The sequence below is a fragment of the Ochotona curzoniae genome, unplaced genomic scaffold (genome assembly GCF_017591425.1).
Source record: "Ochotona curzoniae isolate NIBS_2020 unplaced genomic scaffold, NIBS_Ocur_1.0 scaffold_4812, whole genome shotgun sequence".
In the NCBI taxonomy this organism is placed as follows: domain Eukaryota; kingdom Metazoa; phylum Chordata; class Mammalia; order Lagomorpha; family Ochotonidae; genus Ochotona; species Ochotona curzoniae.
In genome coordinates, this window is record NW_024467124.1 from 3,601,197 (window position 1) to 3,613,449 (window position 12,253).

General features: G+C 42.5%; 1 protein-coding gene across 1 annotated transcript in view; it reads left to right on the forward strand.

Moving 5' to 3' along the window:
- The window catches only part of EPB41L3 (erythrocyte membrane protein band 4.1 like 3), a 141,586-nt gene that overhangs the window by 100,340 nt on the left and 28,993 nt on the right, over positions 1-12,253 (forward strand). The window contains exons 9-11 of the mRNA XM_040970602.1: positions 4,799-4,951; positions 8,866-8,963; positions 9,611-9,786. Of these exons, the coding sequence (XP_040826536.1) occupies positions 4,799-4,951; positions 8,866-8,963; positions 9,611-9,786 (427 nt within the window). The remainder of the gene's footprint in view (positions 1-4,798; positions 4,952-8,865; positions 8,964-9,610; positions 9,787-12,253) is intronic.

Consider the following 12,253-nt stretch of genomic DNA (forward strand, 5'->3'; position numbering starts at 1 on the left):
TGATGTTTGTATGCAATTGTAGCAGTAGATGCAGCCCTGGTTTCCACTTACCTTGCACCGAGATAGCAAAGTTTTTATTATTATTATTTTATGACAGTTATGAGTTAGGATTGGGTCTGCAAATTACAAATCAGGAAATGCGCTAAGGTTTTGATTTCTCCAAAAGTTTTCCCTAGGTGGAGAAGAGATAAGAGTTCAAGAAGGAAATGAGGGTAGCCTGACAATTTGAGTGAATCTAAAGCTATTTTTAAATTACATCAGACACTGTGATTCACTTACTGCCCAGGAAAAAAAAAAGTAGATAAAAGATTATGGCGTACATTTAGGGAAGCATAGCTCGGGATGTAGGAATGTTCTTATTGGTACAAATAAGGTCACTTAGTATTGCTATGGCTACTGAATTTAAATGGATGGCTACTTTTTCACTCAATAATGTGATTTGAAATTAGGCCAATTAAAGAGCAAGAGAATTAAGGAAGTGCAAATGCAGCCTGTTACAGGATTTTATCTGAGTATTAAGTATAGCAGATGATTCAGTTACAGGCTCCATGTTTTCCTGCAGCCACACTCCATCATGTCAAGAAGGAAATCGACTGAATTAGATTAGAGCTAATTTCCGGTTATGAGTGAGATGCTTCTCTCTTGATAGTAGGAAATGCCCTGTGCGTTACGATCCATTTTACAATTCTGAATTGTGAACTTGGATTCCATAGCTGGGTCCCAAGAGTGAATGTCTCCATGGAAATGAAGGCCCTAGCTTAGGGAAAATCTAAATATGCTGGGAAAAGCTATCCACGAATCTCTGTATTTTCTTTGGAAATCTTTCTCTGTTGTTCACTTAGTGGCAATCTTCATAGGCTTTGTGATAGTCACTTATTTCATGCTAAGATTCTGGAAAGCGGATGTAGTCACATGTTATACATCCCATGGACCAAGCGATACCAAAGAGGGTAGCATTTGGTGTTTTAGTCATTTTGTATTTAAAGATGTTTCTCTGGTAGTGAGTTCTTGATCACTGCTGTTGTTGGTTTATTTGGACAACAGAGATCTCCTATCTACTGTGTTACTTCCCAAATGCCACATTGGCTGGGCCGGGCTGACCTGAAGAAAGGAGCTGGCAAATCACTCCAGGTGTCTCGCTTCACTGGCTGGACCCAAGTTCTTGCACCATCAGTTCTGGCCTTACAGGGTGGGCAGGAGCAGGACCAAGATGCAAACCAGGCACTTGCCTGTGACGGTTGCCTGGGGCCTCTTTACCTCTGTGCCACATGCCTGCCTAAGGTGGCAGCATGGGAACAGTGATTCCAAGTAGAGGGAGGCAATGATAGACTCCAGGGCTGCCCTCTGGGCTCCCTGCTAAAGGGGGGAGAAATTTACTCAGTGAGGTGCACATGTCCCCAAGACAGATGGTTGCTACAGCCATTGTTACACAACACTATATCAGGCTCAGTGGGCTTGTGGAAATTACGGTGAGAAAAGTTAGAAAAAGTTTCATTCTTAATTGCTGTGCAATTTATGAAATAAATTTTTCTCCGCTTGTTCCTGCCATTTTCATTTTATTCATCAATTCATTTACTTAATTGAAAGTCAGAGTTACCCAGAGAGAAGAGACAGAGATCTTCCATCCACTGGTTCATTTTCTCCCCAGGTAGCCACAATGAGGGTGCTGAACCAGGCTGAAGCCAGGAGCCGGGAGCCAGGAGTGTCATCCAAGTCTCCAACAAAGCTGGCTGGGGCCCAAGCACTTGGGCCATCCTCTGCTTTTTCTAGGCTATTCACAGGGAGCTGTATCTGAAGTGGAGCAGCCAGAACACAAACCAACAACCATATGGAGGCTTAATCCGACATGCCGCACACTGATTGGCCCATGTTTTTTATTCTTAAAAAACAAAACCAAAATATGTAATGACTAATCCATGTTGGGTATGCCTATTTGGGCCATGAACTTAACAAAGAAAAAACAACTTTGCTGCCATTTGTTCAGGGCTGTGTCAGTAGCAACAGGTTGATTTGGGAACACAAAGAAGCCTACGTTGGATGGGACAAGAAGAGGAAGTGCCAGCACCTTCCTTATCTTTGAAGGGACACAGTTTTCTTCTAGTTCAAAGAGCCTAATATGACTCCAGCATTCCATATGGGCACTGGTTCATGACCCAGCTGTTCCACTTCTGATCCAGCTTCCTGCTAATGTGCCTGGAAAAAGCAAGAAAAAAATGGCCCATGTGCTTGGGCCCCTGGCACTCACAGGGGACACCTAGAAGAAGCTGCCGATTCCTTGTTTCGGCCTAGGTTGGATCCATCTGGGAAGTGAACCAGCAGATAGAAGATACCTCTGCCTTTCTTTCTTTGACTGTAAATCTGTCAAGGAAATAAATCTTTAGAGATTAATAGTTGGTTTTCAGATAGATAATAATGAAAAATATTTAAAAGACATACTCCCTCTGTAGGTCAAAGTCATATTCCCTAAACTTGTGTTTTATATCAAGAAAAAGAAAGTGGTTCCAAGAGCAGTTCTTTGAGCAGTTCTTCCGGTTTCTATGTTCTGTACATAGCAGGAGCCCATCACTCGCACTGATGAGCAGATGGGCTCATTCCAAAGGATCAATAATAGCCACCTCATCAGCATCCGGTATTGCTTTTTCCAATTAAAGTCCTTGATAAATGGTGGGCAGTTTCTCCTCAAATTTTATTATGTTGTAATATCCTGCCATCAAGTATTTCCACTCCTGTACAGTAATTTGATATCTAATGGAGTAATGTGTTTCCAAGGTAAGATATTTCCTGTTATACTGATTATATTCTGTTTGAAAACTCAGTTTCTCAAGAGATAGACCAACATATTTATTTAGAACTTTGAAAGTATATATCTTGGAAGCAGAGGGAGGGAGACAGAGAAGAAACAAGTGCTCCTGTGTGCTGCTTTACTCCCCAAGTGCCCTCAGTGGCCAGAGCTGGGCCACTCTGAAACTGGGAGCTTAATCCTGGTCTCCCACTAGGGTGACAGGAGTGAACACAGCTGCTGGAGTCATCCCCACTGCCTTCAAGGATCCGTGTTAGAAGGAAGCTGGAATCGAGAAGCAAAGCCAGGACTGCAACCCAGGCACTCGGCATGGGATGCAGGTGTCCTAACAGGTGCCTTAACTACTGGGACAAATTCTCACCCCAGTCTATTTGTGTTTGATTCTAAACTGTCCAGCGTGGGCCTTGCATTGAGCCCACTGAGGAAATAACTCATCAAAAAGTGCATGAATCAGCTTATCTTTAATGGATTTTTTTGATTCCCCCCATCATCTTTGCTGATGTCTCACACTGACTTAAAACCAGGGATGGACCAAGGAATGTGACAGAAAATCTGAGCACGACTCCCTGGGTGTGACCTACCCATGACGCTCTCTCTACCCTACTTCCAGCCATGTGTGGGACAGTGGTTGGACCTCACCTTGCCTCTGCCCTTTGAGCCCATCCAAGGGCACCAGCCATGTTCATTCACCCTGATGTTGATGCGTGACAACATCAGCTGTGTTAGCATATGGCTTAAGGTGGATGAAAGATTTCCAATCAACTCTGGGTGTCATACATCTCTAAGGATCTATCTAAATATGAGCTGTCATCAAGGCAAATTGCAGTTTTAATATGGCCCCGCATTTTAAAAACACACATACACACACACACATATATATATAAAATTGATCTGTATTCATATTTATTTATGTCAGCAATATTGTTTGATGTGATTATCAATGGGCAGTGTGTGTCTGAGGGAGGAGTGTTGGAAATGGACATGCAATTTTTAAGAAGAAAAGCTTGTATTTTGGTGTAGCAAGTGAAGCCACCACATTGAGATGCCTGCATCCCATATCAGCCTGCTGGTTCAGGGGATGCCTTTGCCAGGTCAGATTCAGCTGCCTATTATGGTGTCCTAGGAGGCAGCAGGTGATGTCTGAAATACATCGGAACCCACATGGGAAGCCAGGTGAATTCTGGGCTGTTGGTTTCAACCTGGCCCTGGCCTGGGTCTTGTAGGCATTTGAGGAACAATACAACAGATGGAAAACTCTGTCTCTGGGATCTGCTCACAGATTTTGCTCTGTGTGTGTGTGTGTGTGTGTGTGTGTGTGTGTGTGTGTGTGTCTCCCTCCCTTCTTTTTTCCCCTCCCACTTTCCCTCCATTTCTGTGTGTCTGCTTTTCAAGTGAAAGAAAAAAAAATAACCATTTTTTTAAAAACATCTTATATTCAAACTGTGTTATGCGTATGATGGTGTGTAAAGTTTGGGCTTATTTTTAAAGATGCAGGCTCCAAAATGCAAGAAGGGACTTGTGAGTACTCACATCAGTTGAGGGTGCTGCCTCTGGGATGCATGGACCCTTCACCTCCCCATCCTTCATGTTCTATCACCTGTAAAATGGGAATAATGTTAGCAACCATCTCTATCCTAGTCATGTGTGGGCTGAAGTTAACATGGACAGTTGGAGCAGTGGCTGGCACTTAACAAATGAGGGTGTGGCTCTTCTGATTACGATTGCTTACATACCTTCGTCTCCTTGGTCTCCCGTGTGCGTGTTTGTGTCCCGAGATTACCAGGGTGAGCAGAGCTTATCATCATAAATCTCCAAGTGATAAATGTTCCTGTGAGAGAGCCGCTATTCCATGGCATTGTTTCAGAAACAGCTGCAGCATTTTTTTCTTATTCAAATTATCCCATTATAGTTTCTGTCATAGAGGCTTAAATATTGTACCCAGTGGAAAGTGGGTCTGCATGAGATACTGATTCACTGTTTCTTGCCACTGTTCTTCAGGATTCAGAAGGAGTAGAAATTATGTTAGGAGTTTGTGCAAGTGGTCTATTGATATATCGTGACCGGCTGCGAATAAATCGGTTTGCCTGGCCCAAGGTTCTCAAAATTTCATACAAACGGAACAATTTTTACATTAAGATCCGGCCGGGAGAGGTACGTATACCCACTTTTGCATGTGTGTTGGGAAGTAAGGTCCCTGGCAGCAAATGTAAATGTTCTCTCGCACGCTCTCGGCTTTGTGGGACGTGCCGAGGGCTTTCTGAATGCCTGAGAGAGCTGATCATTGGTTTGTCCAATAAACAGTAGCAATAGCTGCCCTCCTCTGCTATGTCCCCACTTTCTCCTACTGCCTAGACTCATTGTAAATGTTTTTAAAAGCAGATTTCATATTAACTCACAATTCATGAATGACACATTGTGTGCCTGAATGACTTTTTTTTTCGCATGCATAAGACTGCAGTGAATGAATGTCTTTGGGTCCTTTTGTTACCTACTCTTCAGGCCCTTTTAATTTCCCTGCACATCTGATTGCACCTGTAAGTGAATAGCATAGAGATGATATGCTTCAAGGTGCAGAGATTAGAACGGGGTCCCCGAGTGTGAATTATGAACATGTCCAACAGCACAATGTATTTCCAACATATTTCTCCTGTTTCTTTGAAATTAGAGATGTTAATGAAATAATACAAATTGGTAACTAACCATTTCTCCTGGAGCACAGCCTTCATGATCAACATATTTTTATCTTCTTTAGTGGCTTGTTCTTATAAAGTAGTGCATAATATGCGCTGATTTGCTTAAAAGATATTTAATAATGACCTCCAGCTTCTAATGGCTGTGGTAAAAATATTGGAGACTATGAATGCTCAAAGGTTTCAGTTCATCCAAAATGTTTTCTGATATCTTCTGTCTTCATAACCTACCTGTCCACTGGAGTTCTTGGTGGAAAGTACAATTTTTAAAATTAGAATCTGTAGCAGTGTAAAATTACACATTTCTATAATAGCTAAAATAATAAACTTTTCATATATTCATACCCCACATCCTAGTGGTAACTTTTTCCTAAAGATTGTGTATGTTAGAGTTTTAACTAACATGCAGGGTTTGAATTCATGGAATATTTTGTACATGAGCATCTATTTGTTGTTAAGCACATGTTGGTTTTGGAAGTACAGAGACGAGACCTTGTTCCTGTTCTTAAGGGATTTAGCAGAAAAGCAGTGCCATGCGTTGATGCTTTCAGTAGTGATGCTACGCTGTGAGAGATGGTAATCTACTGAGGACAAAGTGTGGCAGCATATATCACAGGCCTTCAGGGAGAGGGAGAGAAACCAACCAGACAGCAGCTGAGCCATTACTTTAAATTAGGACACGGCACAACTACCTATTTTGGAATGGATGTATTTTTTAATGAAGTTTAACAACTTGAGAAATAGAGTGTGATTTGATCTAAACCAGGGCAGGGCTGTGGGGATGGCAAGGAGGGCATAAATTCGAGAGCAGATTGTCACCGGCAGAAAGGATAGAGGAGAAATGGAAAGAAGGAAGGTCTACAATTATCAACGAGTTTGATTGAAATTTCTTTGGGATAGATTTTTTTGAGGGGTGATTCTTGTAAAAAAAAAATGCAGTAACCATAAACCATGTACATTTTATTCAAGGCTTTAGACATAAAATAAACTCAAAGAGCAAAAGAAGCCCTAACAACCTTGGACAGCACCGGTATTTGAGAGCAGGGCAGGCAAACAAGAAACATTGGAGATGAAGAAAAATGGCCAGGGAAATGAAAAAAAAGGGATAGCGACTGACAGATGACAGGATGAACTGCAGGAGAAAGCAGTCTGCCAGGAGGGTCCTCTGTGACAAGGAGGGCATGCAGAATGGGAACCTGGCAGTCATGAAGAGTTTAGGGAGTTCTTAGAAGCACCTGCCAGGGTGTGGCGAGGCGAGGAGAGGTGCGACCGAGGACATGCAATGGCTTCCCTCTGGCAAGTTAGCACTAAGACAGGGTTTTGATTCTGGTGGAAGCAAGTCTTAAAGCCTGCTGGTTTCATCCATTTTTAATGATCATGTTTGTAGGGTGAGAAAAAATTATTGATGGCACAATGCTCTGAAGAGATTGGAAGAAGTGGAGGCACACGTCGGAAATCACTCCGGATAGCTAGGAAGCTGTGTCATCTTCTGCTAAGAAGGATAGCAGAAACCTTTCCCAGCAACAGCGCTGATCTCATAGAAGCGTTGAAGAGGAGTTAGCAGAGGCTGGGAAAGGTGTGGGGGTGGGAGGTGGGGACAGACGGGTTAATGAATGCATGCAGGAGTGCAGTTGGGTAGGAGTAACTTCTGGAGCACAGCTGCATGACTGTGATTGACAATAATTGTGTATTTTAAAATAGCTAGTAAAACTTCAAGTATTTTTTAACACAAAAAAAAATGAAAGTTTCAGGTGATGGATATGCCAATTATCCAACCTGATCGTAACATGTCGTATGCATGTATCAAAATATCACACCCTATACCCCGTAAAGAGGTACAGCTAATATATGTAAATAAAAGTTACGAAGCTTTTCCTAGCTTCTGGTAGCAAACAGCAAGATGACTGTTTTTGGTGACCTCTGAAGTTCGCCTGGTATGTGGAACCTTTTAGGTAGAGGATGAAGAAATGGATGGTGGCTTACTGGAGTCGCAGTAGTCCTGGCTTGACCAGTCCAGGGTATAATAGCAATTCTTGCAGCCACCACTGCAATGAGCATCCTGAGTGTAGAAATTAGGAAAGGCAACTGCGGGTGGAACAACTTAAAATGTATGTCCCAATCCCTGAAGTTGTTCTTACCAACAAACAACAGAGGTTAAGTGTGATTGTGTCTCACCTGCCAGAGCTAGACTGGTACCAGCCGGGAACCAGTAGCTTCTTCCAGGTCTTCAGTATGGGTACAGGGGCCAAACAGCTTCCATTGCTTTCCCAGGGAATTGGATCAAAAGTGGAACAGCCCAGAGTCAAACTAGTGCCCATGTGGGGGGGAAAAAAAATGGGAAGCAAACTTAGAACTAAAGAGAAAACAAAAAGGCTAATTTTCATATCTATAGTTGGCAGTTTACTTACTTCAGTGTTATGGGGAAATCAGGGCAACAGAGACAGACTGCCTCAATCCTTATCTCACATGAAAGAAAAATTTCCAAGTGAACGAAACAGTGAGCAAAGCAAGATTTATTAAGGACAAAAGCCTGCCACATTGTTCAGGAGGGTGGGCTCCGAATGAGGAAGACCCAAAAGTTTGATCTAAGTGGGGGTCTTCGAAGCGTAATTGGGGGTCAGGGGGATGTTGGGTTGAAGAAATAGAGCAACAGCTAACAATCCGAGAGTGGGGATACAAAACTCAGAATGCTGGAATTCTAATCCTATCTAGCTTGCTCAAAACTAAAAGCCATCAGAAGAATGTGAGTGGCAGTTTTTTGAATGATTGCTTTTGCTGCTGGCTTCATCAACAGACAGGCTGTTGGGGGCTGCTGTGGGGAGATCTTACTATTCAGGGTGATTGCCCTCTGGTGGCCTGTTGTATCCTGCCTGCATTGAGTGAAAGCTAACTGACCCTCCACAGCAGTCATGCTAAAATATGCTATATAGAAAGCCAGATGAAGTCTTTCGCGTTGAAAGTTCAGGTGGCAGATGGAATGTCATCAGAAATGTTTGTGCCAAAGCTTGTTTCTCCCAAGGTCTGACATTGTCTGGCGTTAGCTGTTAGCATGGTAGTCCATCATAGAACACAAAATCAGAATGAGCCAAGTTATCAAAGACCTGGGAATGAGCCGATACCAAGTAACAAAGACCAGAGAAATATCCTATTTTCTGGCCAGATAATAAGAGAAAGTGTCCCTTCTGGGATTTTAATAATGTGATAAGGCTTTTACACTGAATGAATGAATGAATGTGTGAAACCTGAGTTCTGCATGGATTAGTGAATAAAGAACACGCTTGGGAGTGACATTATGATTTTTTTCTAAGTTATTCTCTGAGCTTCTGTTATTTTTGCTTCAAATTTGACTCTTGAGTGTCCCTTTTTAAAATTTAGTTTGAACAGTTTGAAAGCACCATTGGGTTTAAGCTGCCAAACCACCGAGCTGCCAAGCGTTTATGGAAAGTGTGTGTTGAGCATCACACATTTTTCAGGTAGGTATAAATCTTGCTTTTTTTCTCAGCTAGGGTAGAAATGATTGGCATCATACTGAACAAAGGTTGTTGGGAAGAAGAATAGGAGAGCCTTCAAGCTCACGATTACCACGTTTCTTCATAAGAAATCCTAAAAGAAGGGAAGGGAGAGTGGAAGTACCACGGTGCTTTTAAACCTGTACTGGAAAACTTTGCAACAGTAAAATAAGTTCAAGAAAATATTTGAAATCCCAATGATAATGTGGGCCATTGGGGGGGGGGAGAGTCCTGAAAAAACATAATTAAATTACAAGAATTTTCCTTAATTCGTCATGTACTTACCTGCCTCTTTTTCGTTACCTTGAATGCCTTTCCACTATTTTTACAGGGTGTCCACTTCAAGTAGCCAATCTATCCCTTACTTATTTCAATACCTTCTCCAAAGCATAGAACTTCTTTACCCACAAGCAGGAATAGACCCTGAGATGTGTGCCCATAGAGTAACAAACTCTTCACAACATCACCTTGTTCACTCCTCTTCTCTGTTGTAGTCCAACTCAGCCCTCATTTCAGTGTCGTTTGTTAAATCGGATTCATTGAAATGCGCCAAGCTTAAAAAACATGTTTAACTTACTAGACTTCCTTGTGGTTCTCATTCATCTCTTTAGACTGTTATTACCAGAAGCACCTCCAAAGAAATTCCTGACCCTGGGCTCCAAGTTCCGGTACAGTGGCAGAACGCAAGCCCAAACCAGAAGGGCCAGTGCGTTGATAGATCGTCCAGCGCCTTACTTTGAACGCTCATCCAGCAAACGCTATACCATGTCTCGCAGCCTGGATGGAGGTAGGCATCATTTACTGGCCCTGGCTCATCACTCGTAGCTTACCCAAAAAGGAGTTTGAAACCAGGAGCTTTTGATAAATGTGGGTCTTCTTGGGTATTGTAAATTGAAAAAGGGTTGTTGGTGTGTGGCTGAATGGTTTTCAGTGCTGGTACCTGGTCTAATATATATTATTGGTAAATTCCTATAAAACCATGTAAAACAGTGGTACTTAAGTCATGAAGAGCATCCTTTCACACCCTGGCACCCTGAATTTGGAAAAAGATGCTGTCATGTAAAACAAGAGTGGTCACACGCTCTTTGGACCACTTGCTGGCAAATCTTAAATGACTGTCAGATTTTTATCTGGCTCTTCATTTCAAAAAGGAAAATATAAGTTCAGTTAACACTTGTTTCTAAAAATGTCTTATGAATAAAATTTGACCCCTGCCAGGCACTTGATAGGCTGGTGAGAAGGTTGACATTCAAATAACAGAGCAAGGGGCCCTAAGTTGGCTTCTCCCGGTCACATGGATTATTGCACCAGGTGGACTGGGAGAACATGTGAGTGTTCTGAAAAGTCAGGTCAGATATGCAAGTCCAATGAGTCAAGCAGGGAGATGATCACCCTGCTGTTGGAATAAGTGAATGGTGAGCTGGGATGGGTTTCTATTCTGACAGTTTTGCATTGCTGACAGGAGAGATGTCAGCTCTCCTGTACTTACAGCAATGCTGCCCCCAGAAGCCCTGTTCTGGCCAGTTCCCTGACTTCTCAATCAGAGCACCTACAAAGCCTCTGTCTTATAGAAGACCTATCCTGTGCAAATGAAAAGAACAGTTTCTCGCATGTGTGTGTGATTTTAATAAGAAGAACAATCAACGGAAGTAGTGGGCGTCTAGGACCACTCCCTTCGCCTTGAACCTAGCCCTGTGTGGTTGATGGGACAAGTTGCTCCCTGAATCTTCAGAGTGAAAAAGCCTGTTTTTTCCTAACACAGTTATTCATCAGCGATTCATAGAAGAAATCAAAAAGTGTGTCATTTGTGCTGTGTTATGTACGTGGCAAGGGTGGCAATAGGACACTCATTGGCTGTGGGCAGCTCCAGGGGCGGGTCCAAGCTCTGGCGGTGTCCCTCTGTCAGGAAAGGCTGGCGGATGAGATTAACTCTGCACATCTCTGTTCAGCCATTTCAGTCTAAGGCCAGTGTTCACAGGATAAGCAAGATGGATATGTGGAAGTACTCTAGGTATAGATGTAATTATAATTCTGCCAGGGATTGTAGTAATGATGATTTGTGTAAGCTTTTGTGAGCTGGCCTCGGAAGGTGGTTCCGGTCAGCCGTCCGTGTAGGTCAGTTCTATATCCCTGACGTTGAATGGGCTATGAATCAAAAATATTCTTAAAAGAATGTTGTGGTCTACGCTAACATGTCCACTCCTTCCTCAGGACTCCCTCAATAATGCGGCATAGCAATGATTAACATGCATATTGTACTTGGTAGCCCCAGTGACCTAGAGATGATTTAAAGTATTCAAAAGTGTGTGGGTAAATAGTTTGTAAATCTTACACTTTTTATTTTTTTAAAAAGGGAGCGGTACTTGAGCTGTGACAGGTTTGGGGATCCAGTGGCATTCCAGAACCTGCAGCTCTGCAGAGACAGAAGGCTGACAGCGCCATTCTGTACCTTCTTAGGTTCCCCAAACTCCCAACTTAAGAGCCAACCCTTTGGAATAAAACAGTTACCCAGTGTGTCTCAGACTGAGTGAAGCTGCTGAAGTGTGTGTGTGAACATGGAAGCTTTTCTTGTGACTTTGCTCCATTTTGTTCTCCTTTCTCCATGGGAGAAGCCCTGTTAACCATCTCTGTATTCTCTAAGTCCACATTGGAAGAACTTCTGTAAACTCATACTCCATTTCCTCAAAGCCACCTGTTTTGTTCTGTAATGTGAACCCGAGAGATCCCGTTGGTTGTGAATGCTGTTTTTTCCCCGTGATCTTTTGTGTATTCGTGACCACTGAGAAAGACGGAAGACAATTGTGAAATCAGTGTACTAACTCCATGCTGTCTCTTCCTGTCTGCCCCAAAGTGATGTTAGTATGTGTTGTCTCTCACTTGCTGCGGTCCTGGCCGTTCTAGTATGTTCTACTGCTGCTGAGCTTGCCTGCATATCGAGACAGAAATGGCTATTTGCAAAGCTGCATCTTAGAACAGCTTCACTGGCCTGGGAAGAAGTTGTCTCCTCTGAGCTTTTTCATCTTTATAAAGAGATATAAAATGTCTTAGTGAAGGTACTTTTGGTGAAATAATTTAGCTATCAGGACTTCAGAATCTTTTTTTGCTTTGAAGCTCCTAGAATATGAATGCGTATTATATTTAGCCTGTGATTTGCTACTTTGTATTTGTAAAGCAGCATTTATGAATTTAATAAGTTTTATGATATCTGAAATAATGAATGCCAAATTTTAAAATGTAACTGAGCGAGGCATCTC